Source organism: Panthera pardus, unplaced genomic scaffold (assembly GCF_024362965.1).
Source record: "Panthera pardus isolate Hobbes unplaced genomic scaffold, ASM2436296v1 HiC_scaffold_12, whole genome shotgun sequence".
Lineage (NCBI taxonomy): Eukaryota > Metazoa > Chordata > Mammalia > Carnivora > Felidae > Panthera > Panthera pardus.
Window position 1 is genome coordinate 2463260 of NW_026526677.1, and position 21923 is coordinate 2485182.

Here is a 21923-nt window from a genome sequence, read left to right on the forward strand (position 1 = left end):
AAATGTTGTAGATCGTGAATGGGGTGTCGGTTTCTTTGGTTTCTTGGACACATACAGTTGTCAAACTCATCAAATCATACACTAAGGACCTGTCAATTTCAGCGTAGGCACATTCTACTCACAAAAAAATGTCTTTTCGGTGCTACAATGACCAGACTTCAGAGTAAGAGTAATCAATCCTCATTTGCCTTTTCTCTATAATTAGCTTTAACAACAAGGACATGTGTTGATGCTAAGCCAATTATTTTGGAACCAGTCAAAGCATTTGCTGGTGTTTATACTGTCTCGCACACTCTGAATCACAGGATGACTTTTAAACTTTATTTTGTATGTTCCCTTACTCCCACACTAAACATGGCAGTGTCTGTGCAAAAGCGTGATACCACAGTCTCAGTCCAATCCCACTCTCAGAAGACACATATGAAAAGGGTTACCTTCAAATCAGGTCAATTTCTACCTCTAAATATTAAACTTAGGTTCCAGGACGTTTATGCCTTAAAAAGAACTCAATAAAATTTCAAAGCCCTATCTAAATGCACAGCTAAAGAGAGGTGGTGACGTCCCTTAATCTCAGACACAGTAAACACACTTCAGAGCCTCTCCCTCTCCCTCCTCCCCATACCCCCCCCCACCTCTTCCTCCTCCCCCTCCCTCCGAACCAGGGCAGCAACCTGTCAACGGCCAGGCCCGTCAACGTCTTATTCTCAGGTACTAGAGCAAAGCCCGAGCCCCTCAGTCACAATGCTTCAAACAAAACAGCAACTGAACACTTCGTACTGAAGAAAAATAGCCGGAATTTATGGTCTGCAAGCGTTTTGTATTGAACGCAACTGCGTTTTCTCAGGTGATTCTGTTTTTGCGGATGCAAAGCAGAAGGAAGAGAATTCAACAGGTGCCCCGGGGGCGGGCCACAACGGCCCTCCGCCTCACAGCCCCCACATTAGTGACTTTTAAAGACCTTTCCTGGTCCCCACCACCTTCTGTGGAGTCCAGTCACCCCACAATAATGTGAATCCCTGCCCTTCCTAGCCGCCCACTGCGACCCTGCTTCCCAGCCCCGCCCCCGCGCAGCTCGCTAGGTGCACGTGGCGGCCGGCGCAGGGCCCCGAGCTTCCGTTCCGCGAGCGCAGACCTCGGGACAGGGGAGACTGCAAGGTGACAGCTGATGCCAGACCCTAAGAGCTGAGGCGCCCGCCTAGCAGGTGCCAGCCGTGGAGTCCTGACGGTTCTCCCTACGACACGCCTTCGCTAACGTCTGTCCGAACGCGGTCATCTGTGCGGCTGCCCGGGGCCCCCGTTCTTTATTTCCACGCCAACAGCAGGATTTCTGGGTTGAACGGTACGAACGGACGCCCGCACCTCCTGCCAACCTCGCTCCCCGCGGGCACCCACCGCAGCGTGGCTCCGTGTGGCGGTGTCTCCGCCAGCACCCCGGAGGCCACACGCGTGCTGAGTGCCGGGAGGGGCCTGCTCTCCAGAAGCAGCGGCACCGCCAGCCCAGCGGACGGGCTCCAGCCCCGACCCCGAGTCGGTAGCTGCCCATCAAACCGCACACCTGGTCCCAATGCCTCGTGTAGTGGCGACAGGCACTTCCCTACAGTTTACGCCCGACGCCAACTCTGCCAGGGAGCGAACACCCCCAGTGGGCAGGGGACGACACTGAGGCTGGGAAGGCGAACCGCCTGACCGAGGTCCCCCGGCTGGGACGATGCGGACTCGGGTCTGTCAACCTAAAAGAAAGGAGACAAGCCGAGGCAAGTTCCAAAACCAGACAGAGAGCCTCCTGGGGAAAAGCAGAGGAGCTGTAATTCGAGAGCTAGGGGTGAGTCCACCGGAGGTCTGGGGCGCCCGCTTTTACGGGCAGAGGACAAAGAGGAAAAGCGAGTCGGGAGCCATGCAGCAAGCCGGACGGCTCACAGACGGGGAGAGATTCCTGGTGGACACTCACTGGTGGGAGGCCATTTCCACGTTCTGGAAATGAAGCGTTTATAGGAAGTCAGCCTGACAGTCCTCGGGTCCGTCTTCCTGAGGGCGCACGTGTGAGACTCCCCACCCGACACCTTCGCTCCCATCGAAGGACACGATCCTGCCGGGCGTCCCCGTGGTCGGCCTCTGCCACAGAAGGCAGCGCCGGTCAACTGGTCTGTACGGGGGTCTTGCTCAGAGCTGTCCTTAGCTGTGAGTGGACGGTGCCCGTCAGAACCCAGGAAGACCGTCCCCAGATGTTTGTCCTCACAGCAGGGACGCGGCCAGAGGGCGTCAGGCCACATGTGAACAAAAAAGTCACGAAATGGGGGATCTCAGCCACGTTCCTCCCAGTGGAGCTTCAGGCTAAGTCCTGGGAAGGAAGAGAACTCTAGTTTGTACACACGTCTAGGAGGAAGGCCCCTGCCTGATACGAGGCAGCACAAACTTCAGCGAGAGGGTTAAACCCAGGGCCCGAAGTCCAATTATGGCTACTGGCTGGAGAAACTCCTCAGCCGGTTTCCCTCGCTGCCCGTGATTTAGGAAGCTGAAAACGTCCCAGGTCTCTAGGGCCTGGCTTATTCCAGTTCACAGTTTGATATTACATTTCATTATTTTTTATTTTTTTTATTTAAAAAAAAAAATTTTTTTTTTAATGTTTATTTTTGAGACAGAGAGCATGAACGGAGGAGGGCCAGAGAGAGAGGGAGACACAGAATCCGAAGCAGGCTCCAGGCTCCGAGCCGTCAGCACAGAGCCCGACGCGGGGCTTGAACTCACGGACCGCGAGATCGTGACCTGGGCTGAAGTCGGACGCTTAACCGACTGAGCCACCCAGGCGCCCCTACATTTCATTATTTTTAGTTCTTCAGTTATTCTCCCCATTTGTTAACATACAAACAGCATTCTTCCCCAAACAGGGCACCGGTTCCTCCCTGCTACTACGGGAGACGGCTCAGGACTACTTTCTGCGACTGTCTGTCTGGGTCCGTTGATGTTCAGAAGCACTCAAAGGAGCAGTAAAGGTAGAACCACAGATTCTGAGTTGCCTTTGTAAACTCTGCTACTCCAACCCAAGGGAAAGGCTCAGGCAAAGGCATATCCAAATCCCTCTCTATCCACTATTGGGCTATTTGTGGGCAACCACCCAAAACTGTATCCACCCCTGTTACCATGTGCTCTTTCAAGACAGTAGGAGAGAGAGAGAGAAGAAAAAAAAAAGACAGGAGAAAGAACCCAGACTGGATACGGGAGTGGCGGGCGGAGGGGTGTTCCCGCCTTCGGCATCAGGAACGGGGGCAATGACACCACAGCATCCTTTCCAGGAGGAGTGTGGAATGTATGTTTCTGCCACATAGAAAACAATAACTAGTGTTTTCTCAAGACAGGGCCTTAGGGGGACCCTTTTGCTAGATTAGTTTTTTTCCCCAGGATGAGACAGACCTCGTGATTAAAAACATACTCACACTAACAGGTGACAACTGGTTAGCACCGTGGAGACGGTTATAGGAATGTCTTAAGCTTCAATATACGTGGGTTACCAGGTGAGTATGACGGCTGCAAGGGGAGGTGGTGACGGAGGTCTGGGGATCTCCCAGGGAGAAGGCATGCTAAATGAAGTTCCCACCAAAAGGAGACCAGTCAGCTTCCCATTCCCAGTGCCCTTATCATTTTCGACACCCCACCAGAGACACACCGATAGAGAAGACCTTGGCGTCTTCTAGATTCCAGTGGGGAATGTACTCCCAGTCTTCTGGGTCACGCACCACTGTATAGTTACAAGTCTACTGGGAGGCGGCCTCAAGTTTTGCCAGTCCCATTACTGTTTGCGAAAGAGAGAAAAGACCTTGGGTAAACGCACGGACTTGAGTAAAGGGTATCCCTTTATGGGTGAGGAGCACCGAACGGAATGTCGTAACGGCTGGTGCCAATCTGCCAGAAGGGAGAATACGTACAGCTCCGAAAGTACCAGAAGAAAACCCCGTATCTCTGCTAGAAAGCTCTTGCCATCCTTCTAAGGAAAATGGCCAGACCACCCATTCAGGTTTATCCCCAGTGTTAACTCCGGTGCAAATCCAACCATCAGAGGGTTGGTGGGATCAAAGAGTTTTTGTAAGGTGAGAAACAAGGAACGTGCTACAGGCAAAGGAGGGGGCGGCGAGTAGGCCGGCGAAAGGACAACTACAACTTGAAGCAGGATTCGGTTGCTGAATGATACCGAATACCGTGAAAGGGGAGGCTCCACAGGCCGGGCCCGAGCGTCTGGGGTAGGTTGTCTTCTCCCAGTGTCATGTGCTTCAGTCCTCGAAAACTTTTAGCTTTAAGTCACCAGATGGGGTGCAGGTCCGCTCACGCTTTTTTAGACGGCACGTGTGACCCCGGGAGTCTGTCTCCTGGAACCTGGTGGCACAGGGGTCCGTCGGTACCACCTGGTAGGCGCCCTTCCAATGAGGCTGGAGTGAATCTTTACGGAGATGCTGTTTCTAGCAGATGAATTCGCCTGGCTGTACGGTGTGACGTCTTTTGTCTCTAGGGAGCTTGCTGTGGAAAGATCGTTCTACCACAGACACGACGATTCCCGGTGGATTTAATTAGACCCTTACAAAACCAAAATATGTGTCCTTTCTTTAGCTGTGGGTCAAAGGAAGCAGAAGCTAAATACATGGTCTGTCCTGTGATTATTTCAAAAGGTGAGAGTTTATGAATACTGGACGGAGCAGATCTGAGATTTAGAAGACCCGGGAGCAGTACTTTGGGCCAAGGTATTTGGAGGCTTCAACTAAGTTAGCAACCTGGATCGTTATTCTTCTATACGTTGGACCAGTCCTGAAGTCTGAGGATAAACACAGCGAAAATGTTGTAGAATTGGCCAGATGGCACAGACTTGTCCAAGTACTTCTCAAGCGAAGTGGGTCCCCTGGCCACCATGGTGCTCCCCAAGCGGGAATAATGTTTGGCAAAAGGACTTTAGCCACAGAAGAGGCAGTCGTTTTTCCACGTGGAAATGCTTCAATCCAACGTGAAAAGACGGGAACTATCGTTAGAAAATGTCTGTGTCCGTGAGGTGGGGCAAACGTATGAAATTCACCTCCCAGGGCTCGAATGGTCCAGCGGGAAAATCACAACTTCCCGGGGCGGTGCAAACAGGCTTCCCTGGGCTATACTCAGGGTCAGGTGGAAGCAAGACAGCACTTTTTATGGCCCTGCTGATGTTTCCCACCAATACCAATCCACAGAAGTTACCATTTCTCAGGGAACCAATGGTTTAACTCAGGCACAGGGGGCAAAAAGGAAAACTTCAGACTTTCTAGCAGGATCAGCTTATTATTGGGTCCAAACCAGAGTCCCTTCTCTCTGTGGTACCAACAGCCTTTAGATTTCCAACCCTGCTTTTCCCTTTCAGAGGCCGGCTGTTGCACTTCCCTGCCTCACACCTGAGGTCCCCGCTGGGGGGTCGTCTTCTGTGCCACGACAGAGGTTTGGTCAGCGGAGCTCGTAAGGGTGGCGTTTCTCACAGGGGTATCGGTGAGGCAGACTCCTTTGGCTTCCGGGGGATCAGACTTGCAACACGTAGCAACAGCTGGAGCTGCTGGTGGCATTATGGCGGCCAACAGATTCTGGACACGAGCCATTCTTGTTTTTAAGCTTACATCCAAGTTAGTTAGCATCTAGCGCAATAATGATTTCAGGAGTAGAATCCAGTGGTTCACCCCCTACGTATAACACCCAGTGCTCATCCCAACAAGTATCGTCCTTAATGCCCCTTGCCCATTTAGCCCATCCCCCAAACCACAACCCCTCCAGCAACCCTCAGTTTGTTCTCTATACTAAGAGTCTCTTTTGTTTTGTCCCTTTTTATTTTTTTTAATCTTTTTTTTTTTTTTTTTTTAATTCCTGGGAAGCTTTGAGGGGGTGGGAGAAGTAGGGGCAAAGGTGGGGATAGTTGGGGACAGGAGCAGCCACTGTGGCTCTCTTGCTTTCTCCATGTGCTCAGTGCCCCCAGAAAATCTCACACTGGGCACTGGGGCCTGCCTTCTCCTCCCTGAAACCCTCTCCAACTCCTGAAAGAGCCAGGAAAACAGTGGCTGGGACAGTAGCTCTTTTAAGCAAGACTGAGATTATTAGCAGACTCCCCTGCCATCTCCTACTATATGCAAGGTGGGCATACTGAGCGGTGGTTAAGAACTGCTATACTTTAAGACCGGGCCTGTTTTGTCCCCTTTTAATGTTATTTTTGTTTCCCTTCCCCTATGGTCATCTGTTTTGTACCTTAAATTCCACATGTGAGTGAAGTCACAGGACACCTGTCACTCTCTAATTTCGCTTACCATAACACCCTTTAGTTCCATCCACATTGTTGCACATGGCAGGATTTCATTCTTTCTGATTGCCGAGTAATAATACTCCGTTGTGTGTGTGTGTGTGTATATATATATATATATATATATACACACACCACATCTTCTTTATTCCTTCATCCGTCGATGGACATTTGGGCTCTTTCCGTACTTTGGCTGTTGTCGATAGCGCTGCTATAAACATTGGGGTGCATGTGTCCCTTCGAAACAGCACACCTGTATCCTGTGGATAAATGCCTAGTAGTGCAATTGCTGGGTCATAGGGTAGTTCTATTTCTAGTTTTTTGAGGAACCTCCACACTGTTTTCCAGAGTGGCTGCACCAGCTTGCACTCCCACCAACAATGCAAACGAGATCCTCTTTCTCCGCATCCTCGCCAACACCTGTTGTTGCCTGAGTCGTTAGTGTTAGCCATTCTGACAGGTGTGAGGTGGTATCGCATTGTGGTTTTGATTTGTCTTTCCCTGATGATGAGTGACGTGGAGCATTTTTTCACGTGTCGGTTGGCCATCTGGATGTCTTCTCTGGAGAAGTGTCTGTTCGTGTCTTTTGCCCATTTCTTCACCGGAATAAGAGCCATTCTTTACCTCCACTGGAAGTGAGGAAGCCCTGTTGTTTCCCTACCATTCCAAGGTCATGGGCCACCCCAAAGGCATGTTGGATGTCAGTATCCATGTTTGCTGTCTTGCTTTCGGCTATAACGCATGCTCAAGTGAAGGCATGTGATTCAGCTTGTTTAGCTCCAGAAGCCAAAGACAGAGGTGCAGACTTACCAACCTCAAAATTGTGATCACGTGCCCCACACAGAAGTGTCATCACACACCCAGCACAGAATACAGCATGTTCACAGCTTAGGTAAGAGTCATCAGTTAGCCGGGAAAGATCAACGTTTGTCAAAGGGGCTTCCTGGAACACCTCACAAGGGGTCAACAGCTGATCCGTCCAAGTCAGAGAGTCATGGGGAATTTCATCAGGGGAGGAGGGAGAAGGGAAGGCAGGGTTGAGATGGTTCCAGTAAGCAAGAGTGACATGAGGGGCGGTTAGTAAGAGGGTCTCACAGGAGGGAAGAGCTCGCTGCAAGGCACTGAGCACGGTATGAACCCAAGAGAGCCTCGATAGCCCTGAAGCATAAAGAGTGGAGGAAGACGCCGACTACCTCTGCAGTAGCCTTTAGTATGAATGGTGGCAGCAGAGCTCTGAGGCCGCGGGGACGTCCTCAGGCAGTGGATCGAACTGTTGGCTACAGGAGCCTAGGAGTCTGGGACAACTCTGCATTTTTGGTAAGTAGTCTAAGAGTATCCCCTTCCTTCTCATATACAAAAAGGAAAAAGGGCAGCTGGTAATTTAGGTGTCCAAGTGTAGGCGGACTTACCAGCTTCCTTCAAAATCCTAAAGAAGTCACTTTGGTCATCCCAAACAAGGGGATCAGGTTTGGTGTTCTCGAGTGTGGCATAAAGGGGCCATTAAGAAGTCTGGAATCCCGGCGCGCCTGGGTGGCTCAGTTGGTTAAGTGTGTGACTTCAGCTCAGGTCACGACCTCAGGGTTCAGGAGTTTGAGCCCCACATTGGGCTCTCTACCGTCAGCTTCAAATCCTTTGTCTCTCCCTCTGTCTCCACCCCACCCCCACTCTCTCTTTCTCAAAAATAATAAACCTCAAACAAGAAAAAAGAAGTCTGGAATCCAATGGCAGCCAACAGTGTACGGATCAGAGACAACAGGGTGAAGGGATTAGTGTTTACTGTCTTAACATGCCGGGCCAATCTCCATCCTTGGCCAGAGGGGTTTTTTACGGGTACAATAGGGATATTACAAGCACTAGTACAAAGGATAACGAATTCTTATAATCTATGATAAGCCTTATACCCTGATAAGGCCTTTTATTTTTTTTAATGTTTATCTTTGAGAGAGAGAATGCACGAGCAGGGGAAGGGCAGAGACAGAGAGGAAGATACAGAATTCGAAGTAGGATCCAGGCTCTGAACTGTCAGCACAGAGCCCGACGCAGGCCTCAAACCCACGAACTGCAAGATCACGACCTGAGCCGAAGTCAGATGCTTAACCAACTGAGCTACCCCAGGTGCTCCAGGCCTCTTACTATTTATAGGATGTTGATTTATTCTTGGAAGAAGTTTTGAGAGATCAATCTGGATTATTAAAGGGAGGAGCATTATGAATTCTGCCTCTGTCTGTTGAGGGCTTTGCCCAAAGAGTGGGGGTACCAGGGGATGGAGACCAAAGTTTGGTCATCTTCGGTCTGTAGACTGCAATAAAGAGCGCTGAAATTTTCCTGAGTACTGGATTTGACCTCAAGGAATATTTCCGCTTTGGGAAAGGAACAAAAAAGGCAATGTGTATCTCCGGGAAAGCTCATCCTAGATCAATGTGCGGGAGCTAAATCACTGAGAAGAAATGGTTGGTTGTCTTGCAAAGGTCCCAGACGAAAGGATACGGGCTAAGAAACAGGAACGTATGGTACTTCACCTGAGAGCCCCGCTGTCGGAACATACGTATCATATAAAGAAGGGACGCTTTAATTTGGGGTTGAGCACTGACAGGGTGGTTCCTGTGTTAACTGCTCCAGTGAGAAAATCGGTCCCCAGTCTGGAAGCAGTCTTCCCATCCTATTTAGTCTCCCTCCCACAGGGCTGGGGAATGACCCCCATGTGTCCTCAGAGTCCCATCACTGGGGTGGCCTTGGCCATTGCTCCTGGGGGCTGCAACTGTTTGGATTTCAGTTTAGAGCGACCCTTTTCCCAGTGGGCAGACTGTCCGCGACCCTGCAGGTCCCACCCGCTGCGGAGCCTCCACGCCCGTCCCACGCCCGTCCCACGCCCGTCCCACACCGGCCGTTTCGATCAACGGTGTTAAGTCCTCACTTAGTCCCATTTACAAACACGGAGTCAGAGCTCATCCGGGTGGACTCAACATCTATGGGAAGCTTGGAACTTCCTTGAAAACAACTCGGAGTCACGGACAGTCACGTAACAGCCACGGACGGATTCAGCTGGCTTCTGGGCGCACGCCTGAATCTCCGTCTAGTCCACGGGCTAGCCCCACAGCTGACTTCGTGTAGCCTCGTGGCTATACACTACAAGCTTGGTCACGCGAAAGGGCTGGCGGCTGGTCTAGTTTAAGCCCTAGAGACCGTTCAGGGGGTTTCCAACTAGCAGCATTCATCCAGCGCTGGGCTTGACCTTCTCCAAGGGGCATGTCAACTAACGGACAGAGACCACAGCCCAGATTGGTGAATTCCACAAATCTACAAAGATCCTCAGTTACCTTGGGAAAGACCTTAATTATAGCCCTAAGCTCGGCTTTTTATCCACGGGGTACAGGAAATTTGGGGTGGTTTAACAGCATCCTCACAAAGTCAGTTTTGAAAGGAAAGGTTTTAATGGGTTAGGATGGTGAGGTTTCAGTGACAGGAAAGAAAGTTCAGATAGAGGGGAAGGGTGATGAGGCAAAGAGGGATGTGTAAGGAGGTGGGGCAGTGGGGGGGGGGGGTGGTGTAGGAGGGAACTTTGGCCAGCACCAAGAAAGAAGCCTCTAACACTTTATTTTTATCCACCTTTAGTTGTTTATTTGCTTCAGTCACTTTGGAAACAATATTTTGTAAAGGTGCAATTTTAGAATTCTGAACACGTTTAGAAACCTCCAGATACCAACGAAAATAACTATCCCACTTGAACTGTTTTAATTTTCTAACTCGGTTGGGAGAAAAACAAGTCTGAAGAGACGAAAGGTTTCCCAGAATGGTGGTCAGGGCTCCAAGTTACCTTTCCTAGCAAGACTGGTCCATATTGTCAACACCGGGTATGAGGAAGGACCATCATCTTTTAACGAAAAACTGGCCAGGGTTCCTGAAAGGGGGCCACTCTTAGACCATTTAGATGACTGGGATCCCATGATCAGATTAAGAACAAGAGTACGACAAATCCCGAACAAAGTCTGAGAGTTCAACCAAAACAAGGGAGCCTGATATTGGGGAAGACTCACCAAACGGAAAGTTATGGTGACTCCGTAGAAGCAAAGAGCACAAAAGGCTCAAATGTGAGTACCTCGCTCGATCCCAGGAGTCACAGTGCCCCCGCAGCTGGCACCTTCAGATCCCACTTCTGACACCATGCAACGTGAACCTAAAAGAGAGGAGGACAAGCTCAAGACACCAGACACTGAGTGTATTCGGGAATAGCAAAGGAGCTGCAATTTGGGACACGCAGACCGCAGCGAGCTACAGAGGGGTCCACTAAAGGTTTAGGGCAGGCTGCTTTCGTGGGCAGAGTACAAAAGGGGACGTTTGAGAGATTCTTGCCAGACACTCATTAGTTGTTGAATGAGTTCTGATCTTCTGTAAATCAAGAGTTTGTGGGAAATCAGTCTGTCTTTAAGTCTGATTTTTCTGAGACCGTGTATGTGAGATTCTCCAATTCATTTCCTTTGGTTCCGTCTTAGATTAGAATCTTTGCACGTTTGAAATTGAGACCCTGGTGAACTTTCCCTACCACCACTGACCGCTTCACTTCCGGCTGCCATTTCCACCTGCGCAGCTCAAGATCACCGTTGCTGCTGCTGGAAGAGTGGCCAATCAACAGCTAGCTCAAGTCAGTCAGAATCGGCGGTGCAGCAGCATTCCCGAGAAACACGCAGCCCAGAAATGGGAAAGTAAAAACACTCCTCGATGGTGCTCACTATGTGGCCCCAGGGCCCTAAACAGCGTCCGGCACGAGACGTAACTGTGGAGTGATTATATGCCTTCTTGAGAACACAGGCCAAAGAGCTTCATACACCACTTCAAATTAACGGATTCCTGGGATACAATGATCCACTTTATTTTCAATTATGTGAGGCCATGTGCTATTTAATACTATTTTTGGTGACACGATGACAAAGCAGTTATGTTAAACCCGACACAACACTTGTGCACGCATGCGCACGCACACACACACATACACACACACACACACGGCTAAATCAAGGACAGAATAACAAAAAGATGAGTTCAGACAATGGGAAAGAAACTATTTTGAGAACTAAACACCAATAAAGCCAGAACTCAGCATCTAGAACGAAGACACACAATAACCTGGTTCTGAACCCTAATCTCTACTACCTCCTAGCTGTGTAAGCTCGGTTTCGACACCCACAGCCTAGACAGTGCTGACTGAGAGGCTGTCGAGAGGACACAATTATGTGCATGTGCAACACCCAGTGTGTGACCCATTAAGGTCTCCCTCAGCGTTTACAACTGCAACGTGCTTACAGATCACTCTATTGCTTGATTGGAGACCAACAAATCAAGTCATTCTCAACATTTTCCCCTTCACATAAGGAAAAAGAATCCAGAGTTGGTGACATAAACGAACTAGAGTTCCACTTGTCAGTCTTCATTGCCATAAATGATTTACTTTTGTTTAGCAATCCCAACTAGCTAAAATACAAAGTCACGGGATGCCTGCGTGGCTCAGTCGGTTAAGTGTCCGACTTCGGATCAGGTCGTGATCTCACAGTTCGTGGGTTCAAGCTCCACATTGGGTTCTATACTGACAGCCTGGAGCCTGCTTCGGATTCCGTGTATCCCTCTCTCCGTCCCTTCCCCTGCATGTGCTCTGTCTCTCTCACTCAAAAATAAACTTAAAAATGCTTATTTAAAACAAAAATACAAAGTCACAAGGACTACCAAATTTGCAGGTTTGAGAAATATTCATTTGTTTTAAATGTTGGTACGCTTAGCTTAACATCAAAATCACGGTCTTAAGCCTCATCTGGAGAACCTTCAACCTCATTTGAAGGTTCTCCTAAGTCTATAAGGCAATCATATTAAGATACAAATGGATCCCCAGGCAAAAGAATATTCTAAAATTTCAAAAGAATACAGCAGTTCAGATCTAGGGCTAAAAACTTTAACTGAGTCTAAGATTCTAAATCTGGATTGGGGGCGCCTGGGTGGCTCAGTCGGTTGGGCGTCCGACTTCGGCTCAGGTCACGATCTCACGGTCCGTGAGTTCGAGCCCTGCGTCGGGCTTTGGGTTGATGGCTCGGAGCCTGGAGCCTGCTTCCGATTCTGTGTCTCCCTCTCTCTCTGCCCCTCCCCCGTTCATGCTCTGTCTCTCTCTGTCTCAACAATAAATAAACGTTTAAAAAAAAAAATTAAAAAAAAAGTAAATCTGGATTGGCGTGCAAATTTCTATGACTATACAAAAAATGCTTTGCTTTTACTTATGTAAGATACCTCACAACCCTATTAACGGATTTTTACCCCAAACAAAAAAATTGTTTTCACGGGGAAAAAATTCTTAGTTTTTGCGGCAAATTATCCACTATAACTAAATTCCTATTTTTTTAAAAAAAATTTTAACAGGGATGTATTGTTCGGCCCCCTCTCAATTATTCTTTATTTCTCATTAGAATGAGAACTCATAGTATGAAGGAAAGTGGGCTTTTTTTTTTAATGTTTATTTTTAATCACCTATTTTGAGAGAGAGAGTGCAAGCAAGGGTGGAGCAGAGAGACAGGGAGAGAGAGAATTCCAATCAGGCTCCGCGGTGTTGGTGCAGAGACCAACACGAGGCTCAGTCCCAAGAACTGAGACATCATGACTTGGGCTGATATCGAGAGTTGGACACTTAACTGGCTGAGCCACCCAGGCGCCCCAAATTCCTAATTTTAAAACACTTAGTCTATAGCTAGAGTAATCGTATAACTTCAAAGTGGGTCACTTTTGAGAGACAAAGGAGTAAACTGGGGAATACGGTCACCCTGCACATAACCAAAATTTCTATACGTAATCTATCTCAAATCAAGTCAAAGATCCTCAGTGTCTTCCCATGAAATAACCGAATGACGAAAATTAAGTCAAATGTAACCAAACGCTTCTGTAAGACTTCAGAATTTCACTGTAGCCTGTAATGCTTCTTAATCTCACAGTTCACATAAGCGTAAGGGATGGTGATCCTACCCTGTCGACCCAAGATGGAGTCCAATCAGCCCCAAGGTACAAGTCCAGGTCCTCCAGAGTACCAACCAGATCATGTTCTGGCTTGAGACTCCATCAGAAAGGACAAAGGAATCGTCTCTCTAAGAAGGAGGCAGGATACCCCCGCAAGAAATGCCTAGGTCTCCACCCCCTAAGCCCTGGCATAGTCCGGACCTCATTTACGTTGCCCTGATTTTTTTAATCCAGTCTGTCATTACATTCCTCACCATCAGAAGGTAACGGTGTTGGATTCAATATGCAAGCAGGTAAACTGAAAACACGCCTGAAGTAAACAACCAAATTAACTTCTGTAAGTTTCCCAACTAATAGAAAACATCCTTGTTAACTTAACATACCCTGCACTTAGGCTTGTAGTCTTAGCCAAAGAGAAAGAGAGAGAAAGAGAAAGAGAGAGAGAGAGAGAGAGAGAGAGAGAGAGAGAGAAAGGTGTGCCCAGGTCCTAAACTCATAAAGGTAGTCTTGAAATTGGGTTCAAACTGATTTCAATCATACATAATGATTGATAATCTAATATAGATGTTCTTCCTTTCCCTTTGGGCATTTATAAAAACTTTTATTTTTATTTATTTTTTTAAATTTATTTTTGCCAGAGAAAGAGACAAAGCGTGAGCAGGGAAGGGGCAGAGAGAGACAGAAACACAGAATCTGAAGCAGGCTCCAGGCTCCAAGCTGTCAGCACGGAGCCCAACGCCGGGCTCGAACGCGTGAACCACAAGATCATGTCCTGAGCCGAAGTCGGACGCTTAACCGACTGAGCCACCCAGGCGCCCCTATAAAACCTTTTAATTACAAAAGCATCTGTATAGGTTCACAGATGAACGAAGACTGGCAAACAGTTAATTACTGCAGCTGTGGGTTAGATATGGGGGTCATTACGTTTGCAGGTGTTTGAGCCTTTTTCTTTTCCTTTTTTTTTTTAAGAATGGATAAACCACGCGTGTTTGTCTTTCCACTGAACAAGTTCCAGGAGGGCAGGGACCCGTCTACTTGCTCGATGCGCCAGTCCCCGGAGCCAGCGGCCAAGCAGTCTCCGCTTCACTCGCTCACCGCCGTGCCACCTGTGCACGCAGCACGGCATCCGGGACTCGGAGGAGAGTCTGGACACAGGAAGTGATGTCTGCTGATGAGATCTAACTGCCACCAGACAACAGCGGACCATCTCTTCAAAACTTGCTAGAAAACAAGCCCTCAGTTTTCCAGAAAAGAGTAAAAAACTTACTTCCTTTCCTTGACCAAACACTCTATTTTGACTCAGGGCCAAGTGGTTCTTTGTTACCACAGCTGCACTTTCCTCTTCTGCTCTCTCTTCTCTGTAATTCATCGGCACAGGAGTAAATGAGGCAAACGTTTCAAAGTTTTCCTTAATCCAGTATTTAGAAGTCTCATCACTTTGTAAGGTCTTCCCTCTTTACCCTACTTAAAAATCACAAACCCCAAGTCCCTACTCCTTTTCTACTTTTCCTCTCAAAAGCACCTACCACCACCTAAGTTGTTTACCTGTCTCCCACTACGGAAATACATGAGGGCAAGGCCCCTCTGTTTTGGTCAGTGTGGTACCCCAGTACCTAGGACTGTGTTTAGCACCTAGAAGAGGCTCACGAGTGAATGGATGGACACAAAGCACCGAAAGCTATTTTCCTACACACACAATGTTTTATTTTTTAATGTTTATTTATTTTTGAGAGAGAGCAGGACAGAGGATCTGTGCTGACAGCAGAGAGCCTGGTGCGGGGCTTGAACTCACCAACTGTGTGATCACAACCCGAGCCGAGATAAGACGCTTAGCTGACTGAGCCACCTGGGCGCCCCCATGCACGCAAATGTTTTAATGTTTAGCGGCATTCTTATAACCTTGGTACGTAAACGTTTGAGGGGTACAGCCGATCTCTTTACCGCATGACTCATTAAAATCGCCTCATCATGTCTGAAACAGGCTTTCTGGATAATATGAAAACGCACAGCACGTTAAAAAAAAAAAAGTCACGAACCCAGAACGGAGGCACATTTAGTTGCAACAGCTGACAGGATATGCTGGTAAGCGGAGATTTAAGGCTCCACAGTGAGTGGTCAAGATCAAAAGGTATAGGTCACAAACTGACTTCTTGTACAAGTTTTCTTACTAAAGAACACCCCTCCTGTTACTAACCACTCATGAAATTTAAAATCCAATGGCGAAGCAAAGCAGCCCCACCTTCTCTGAAGAGGGCGAGGGAGAAACCCAATGGCTGTCAAATGGAAAACAAACCTATGTCATCACCATCTACTTAAAAGTCTCCCAGCAGCTGAACTCGACGTTCTTCACTACCCACTGATCAGGGTCTCGCAAGGGAGGTCAACCCCCACCCCCGCCCCCCAATTCCAGTCTGCGGGAGGCAAGAACCGCCAAACCAGGAGACGTGGCCCAAAGTGAGCGAAGGCCGGATGCCAACGACCTGCCGCGGGGATTCTGCACCGACCCGCCCTCTCTACCACCTCCCTCCCCGGGTGGCGGTGGCGGAACAGCCAAGCGAGGTAAGCGCCCGCCTGTGGCTCCTCTCCCACCTACAGTAAGCAATTCCAGACCAAACTCCCCACAAGCTCCTCACTGCCGCCCCCCGGACTCAGATCTGGGCCAGGCTGGTGTCGGTTCTGAGCAGTACGATTTCACACGGCTGACAGCTCCTAGGCCTCTGGGAATTTAAATCACCCTCCTGCCCACAGACACGCCACTATTGTTCCAAAACACAGCGAAAACATTTAGGTTCTCTGACGAAAGTTTTGGCAGTTCAACATAAGCTTATTAAAGTTCTGGGTGTTTTTGTTGTGTGTTCTTATTTTTGAGAAAGAGAGAGAGAGAGAGAGAGGGAGAGAGGGAGGGAGGGAGGGAGGGAGGGGGAGGGAGGGAGAGACAGAGGGAGAAGGGAGAGACAGAGGGAGAGGGAGAGACAGAGGGAGAGAGAGAGAGAGAGGGAGAGGGAGAGAGAGGGAGAGAGAGGGAGAGAGGGAGGGAGGGGAGGGAGGGAGAGAGAGAGAGAGGGAGGGAGAGAGAGAGAGGGAGGGAGAGAGAGAGAGGGAGGGAGAGAGAGAGAGGGAGGGAGAGAGAGAGAGGGAGGGAGAGAGAGAGAGGGAGGGAGAGAGAGAGAGGGAGGGAGAGAGAGAGAGGGAGGGAGAGAGAGGGAGGGAGGGAGGAAGAGAGGGGGGGGGGGAGGGGGGGGAGGGGGAGGGGGAGGGGGGGGAGGGAGACGCACTTAAGCAGGTTCCATGCCCAGCAAGGAGCCTGGAAAAAACGTGGGTTCGATCTCACAAATCGTGAGATCATGATCTGAGCCGAAATCAGGAGTCGAATACTTAACCAACTGGGCCACCCAGGCGCCCCAGAAAACAGTTTTAAAACATTTAAGAACTGTGGGCAATGAACAGAAAGAAAAAAAAAATCTGAAAGTAAGTAATTCTGAACTCTATTAAGCCACTTACACACTTACATTTGAGGTCACCTCTTCCTGATACTAGACGACTGTCGACCACTCAAAATTAGAAAAATATTGACGATCTCGATCCCTCCACTGGCTCGTCAGAGCTGCACACGGGAAACTGATCTGCTCTCAGCATCAAGAGGCTGTTAAAACCCTGACACACTAACTGAAATACTGTAATTAAAGACTCAAGCACAAGTTCACAGGCTGTAATGTGTTGATGAACACACCCCAACTCTAGCCCTTCATCTCTATAAAACTATGAGGTACCTCCTATAGATAAAAACCTCCAAACTCAAAATACCAGAGTCTGGTAATCTAAATGGCCGGCTCACAAAAATAAGAAACGCCCTTAGGTACTTAGAAGACAATAACCCTAAAGCATAAGTAATCTCTCCACAATTCAGTCTGCTGACATCATCCAAACAAAAATGATTAAAGTGGCTATTACAAAGAATCGGATCTCTCCAACCAGCATCCCATATTCCTTTTGAAAAACAATGCAACATTCGCAAAGGTGTTTAGATGTTACTTTATGATACAGAGACACAGATAACCACACACGTCCTGAATCAGTATCGCTGGTAAACCAGGGGAAAAAAGGTGCAAATGATACATGTCATAACAGGTATTTAAGACAGCACCACGCTGTTGAAGTAACCCGTTTTGGATAAAGATACCTTCAGAACGATTATTTTCATCATACCAGCAAAAGAGGAGTTAAAACCCTAAATCCTAGGCCTGAATGTCCCTAAGTGAATCTGGGAAGGTTACAATCCCCATACCTACGTTATCCATGAAACGAGATCCTTTCCTCACCACAATCTTGCAACAAAGTAACTTTTGCAACAGTATCTCTACCGACCAAGAAGGTCTTAGGTACCTTCCATGGATCCTTTGAATGGAAGAAACAGGATAATTAACCTCAAAAGAGGAAAGAAAAAAAAAATTCCTTATCCCCAAACAAGTAAAAAAGCCACTAGTAAATTGAGAAAATTCACGTTCTGAGGTTTCTCCTCCCCCCCCCCCCCCCCCCCCCGCGGCAACGCCACCTTTGCAAGTGAAGCCGCCAGACAACGTCCCACTGCACCCCCGGAACAGACGCCCCTGGAGCGGCCCCCCGGCCTCCGTCCGCTTCACGCGGCACCGGCAGAGTAGTCACTGCACCAGCCATCAGTAACGGCACCTGAAATACCGCGCAGACTCTAGCCGGGGAAGCACTGGGCAATCGTCAGGACCCCAGAATTCTCGCTGGAAACCGTCAACCAGCTCAGCCCTCGGCAACGAGACTGCAGCTGGGCGCACGCGATCACCAACACCCAATGCCTCCTTCCAACTTGTCCAACCCCCTCCAGGAGCGGGAGCGGCGCGTCGAGTCAAGCTGTCACCTCGGACGGGCCGCTGGATCTGACCTCCTGGGGCCTGGAGTTCCCCCAGCAGCTCCCCGGGAGCACAGCAGCACCTACCTCCCGACCTAGCGGATTATTAGGCAATGAGTCAACACGTGCAACGAGGTCAGATGCGTCCCCGCTGTGTAGCAACAGCCGTCACCGGTCACCTAGAGGCAGCGGCACTACTGCGGGAAGCCGGCGACTCAGAGACGACTTTCTAACTTTCACGTCCGACCGCTGCGCGTTCTGCACCGCGCACACCCGCAGCGAGACTACGCAGGGGCCGCCGGGGACCCCCGCCCCGCAGGTGGCCCGCGACCTCGCGCTGCCCTCTGGCGCGGACGGTGGACCTGCGGACCGGGGGGACCTGCGGGCGCCGGCGTCTTATCGCCGCCACACGGTCCTCCGCTGGCACGGACACAGCGCGTTCCGAAAGGGAGCCCCGCGCAGTCGGGTAAAAACGCACAGACGCAGGACGAGAGGCTCGGAACTTTGCGTCCCGTCCCTGTCCCCGTCCCCGTCCCGAAGGGCGACTTCCCGCAGCCGCAGGCACTCCCGGCCCCCGCCGCAGACACCACCCCCGCCGGGCGGCCCGCGCCCCGAAAACAAAGGGGCCCCGCGGAAGCGCGCCCGCCGCTCCCCTCGGGGTCACCGCACGGGCCGCGCGGGAACAAAGCGCCTCCTGACCTTCAGGGCCGCGCCGGGGCGGGTCACCCGCGTCCGCCCGCTCCCCGCCGCCGCCCGCCCGGCCTCCCCGCCCTCCCCGCCGCCGCCGCCGCCCGCCCCGGCCTTCCCGCCGCCCCGGCCGCCGCCCCGCCCCTGCCGCCGCCGCCAGTCCACACGGCGGCCCCGGACCTCGCCCTGCCGTCCCGGCCCCCAGCGGTCCTGGCCCCGGCCACCCTCCGGCCGCCCCGGCGCGCCGTTACCCCGGCCGAGCGCCTCGCGTCTGCTTCTCACGCCTCCTGCGGCTGCGGCAGTGGCGGCGGCGGTGGCCTCGCTCGCTCCAGGGGCTGCGCCGCCGTGGCCGCCAACAACCCCGCCTCCCATTGGCCGAGGCTTCTGGCCACGCCCTCCTCGAGCAAAGCGGGCTGTGGTTGGGCGGCCTCGGCGCAAGTCAACGACGCTTCGGCGCCGCCGGCGACGACCAATCAGAGGGCGTGGGGCGGGGTTCGCCGCGCTGCGTCGCTCTCAGACCCGCCGGCCGTACGCAAATGAGGGCGTGTGACGTCTGCGGCGGCGCGCGTCCGCATTCCTTCCGCCTCTTTAAGGGGCGGGGGCGCGCGGAGGACGCATGGAGGGCACCTGCTGCGGCCGGTTGCCCGCCGCCGGTCCCCGGCCAGCCCCCTTCCCGAGCCCGCCACCAGTTCGGCGGCCACTCCCCTCCCCCCCAGTTCGGTGCCACTTCCAACAACGCGCGCGCGGACCCCGCAGACCCCCGGCGTCCATGCCTGTCCCCTCCTCAAATCCCAGGGCTCACCCTGCCTCGGGGATTGGCACTTGGGGTTCCCTGTTTCTCACGCCTCCGCGTCCGCGCGCAACGTGGCTGTCTGTCGGGCACTGGCCGAGGCAGAGCCCACCAGCGGGAGAGGGAGCGATGCGCGCTGCCCCCCGACCCCCGTCCCAGGAAGGCCCAGGGGAGCCGGCCCTGCCGCCTGGCTGGGTCCCCACCACGGGCTCCTCACATGGCAATTTGTAGAACAGCATTGACCTAACAAGAAATAAGAGGACAGTGCGCCTGGATAGCCATATGCGCAGGTCCGGGGTTCCAGAGGCTCTTCGTTAAGGGGCTACACCTGCAGTTGGGGGTCGCGTTATTTTGTCCGCTTTTTCAGAAATGGTTGTTGGGTAAGCAGTGCCTGGTCCTTGGGGGTCTGATGGAGGTGGGGCAGGTAGTGGTGCACTCTTTTCCTGGGGTCACTGAGCGGGTGGGAAGGAGCGCCAGGGGTGTCGGAAGGCTTTCTGTCTGTATCATGTTGAGAATGCTGTTTTGATTTCCTGTGGCAGCAAAGTATACGAATTGAGGTGCTCAGAAAACACAACAGGAATTATTCTCTTGTGGCTAGAAGGCAGAAATCAAGGTGTCATGGGGCTGGGCTCCCTCCGAAGGCTCCAAGGGAGGGTCCTTCTTGCCTCTTCCAGCTCTTGGGGCTGCAGCCATGTCCCGCCCCGCCCCGCCCAGTCTTTGCACCTTCACATGGCCTTTCCTTGTCCCTCTGTGTTCTCTGCAGTGACTACATTAGGGCCTCATTTTAACATCTACAGAGACCCTATTTCCAAATGTCAAGTGCACAGGTACAGGGGTTAGGGGCTGAATCTCTTGGGGGCCACCATTCAGCCAGCAGCACACTCAAAGGTGCGTCCTGTCATACTGGCCAGAGGGCTGTGCAATGGACAGAGCAAGAGTAAAAGGGTGGGTGGGTGTTCCTGGGTGAGACCCCTGGGGCCAGATCCGTGACCTTCCCAATTCTAGCTGGATGGTCCTGACAGAGAGCCTGTGCCTCAGTTTCCCCATCTGTCAATCACGGGCACTTGTAGAACCCGCTTCATAGAGCTAGCAGAGGGTTGGAACAACGCAGGCAAATGGCTCAAGGCGGGTGTCCACTGTTCTGATGACGCCACTCACCCTGGCCAGGGGAGGGGACTAAGTGCCTGAGGACAAGGGTGGGGGTCTTAGAGTTGGTCCCTGGGCCTGTCACCTGGGGCTCTCCTAAGAAGTCTGTCCTCCGAGCGACTTAGCCTGTACCAGGCTCCAGATGACCTCTGGTCCCGCGCAGGCCCTGGTGCTCAGACTGACCAGGAGCGGCCACCGTGGAGCCTGTATACTGAGCCACCCTTTGAGGGGCCAGAAGAGCTGGCTCCTGGGCCCACTGGTGGCCCAGACACTGCTTGGAGAAAGCAGTCCAGGTGAGGGCCGGTAGAGTCTATCTGTCCACACCTGCAGTTTTCCACACCCACTGGCCCACCCCTTGGGCCCCTTTTGGGGGGTTGTGAATGATATCAAAGTCCTCTCCATCCACATATTCCTTGTCGGCTCCTGCCTGTCCATGAAGTCCAGCCGGACGGTCACCTCTTCTGAGAGGCTGGCCTTGTCCACCAAGTTACCCATTTCCAGCGTCCCTGATGCGTGTGCACCTGATTACACGCATGCCTCCTCCCCCCTGGTCCCTCCATTAGGAGGAAGTGTCAAACAGGCTTCCAGAAAGAAGCAGTGCCCCAGCCCATACCTGAGAGCCAGTAAGAGTGGGCCAGCAAGGAAGGCCCTGTCTGCACAGTGCATTCCAGGACCTACGCATAGCTCAGGGTGGCTCTTGTCCCTAAAGATGGCATGTGAGATCCCCACGGGAGGTGAGCCCTGGGCAGGTGCACACATTTGCACGGCAGAGATCTGGAGGCAGGGGGTAATGCGTGGGGCAGGATGTACTCTGTTGTCACCTGCTAGGGAGAGCGGCAGGCAGGGCTCCAGGCTCAGAGTGACACCAAGCAACCCTGCCATCCCGAGCACTCTGCCTGGCTCTGACCTGGTCTCAGATCTCGGGCACTGGGTCTCCGGTTCCCCAGCAGAAATGGGAGTAAGAGTCCCATACGCTTGACCTCGTGAGGAGTGGCTCTTTGGAACACGCAAAACGTCCTGTGTGTCTGTTGTGAAATTAGGCAACATTCTTCACCTGCCTGCCCTGTGGCTACCTTTTGTCCCCCATTATACCCATGAATGGATTTACTTAGATGAAACATTGTCATAGTAAACGTGTTTCTCTGTTACAG

The 21923-nt window shown here is 51.5% G+C and overlaps 2 protein-coding genes across 2 annotated transcripts in view; both read right to left on the minus strand.

The window, feature by feature from the left end:
* Nucleotides 1–10446, minus strand: part of NAP1L4 (nucleosome assembly protein 1 like 4) — a 39020-nt gene extending 28574 nt beyond the window's left edge. Inside the window, exon 1 of the mRNA XM_019415300.2 lies at nt 10321–10446. The gene's annotated coding sequence lies outside the window, so the exon portion shown is untranslated. The remainder of the gene's footprint in view (nt 1–10320) is intronic.
* LOC128776128 (oxysterol-binding protein 1-like) lies at nt 10349–19347 on the minus strand. Its single transcript, XM_053899322.1, has 2 exons — nt 19017–19347; nt 10349–10460 (listed from the first exon to the last, which is right to left on the minus strand). The coding sequence occupies exons 1-2, from the start codon at nt 19206–19208 to the stop codon at nt 10401–10403; spliced, it is 252 nt and encodes an 83-aa protein (XP_053755297.1). The 5' UTR covers nt 19209–19347; the 3' UTR covers nt 10349–10400.
* Nucleotides 19348–21923: the final 2576 nt, after the last annotated feature.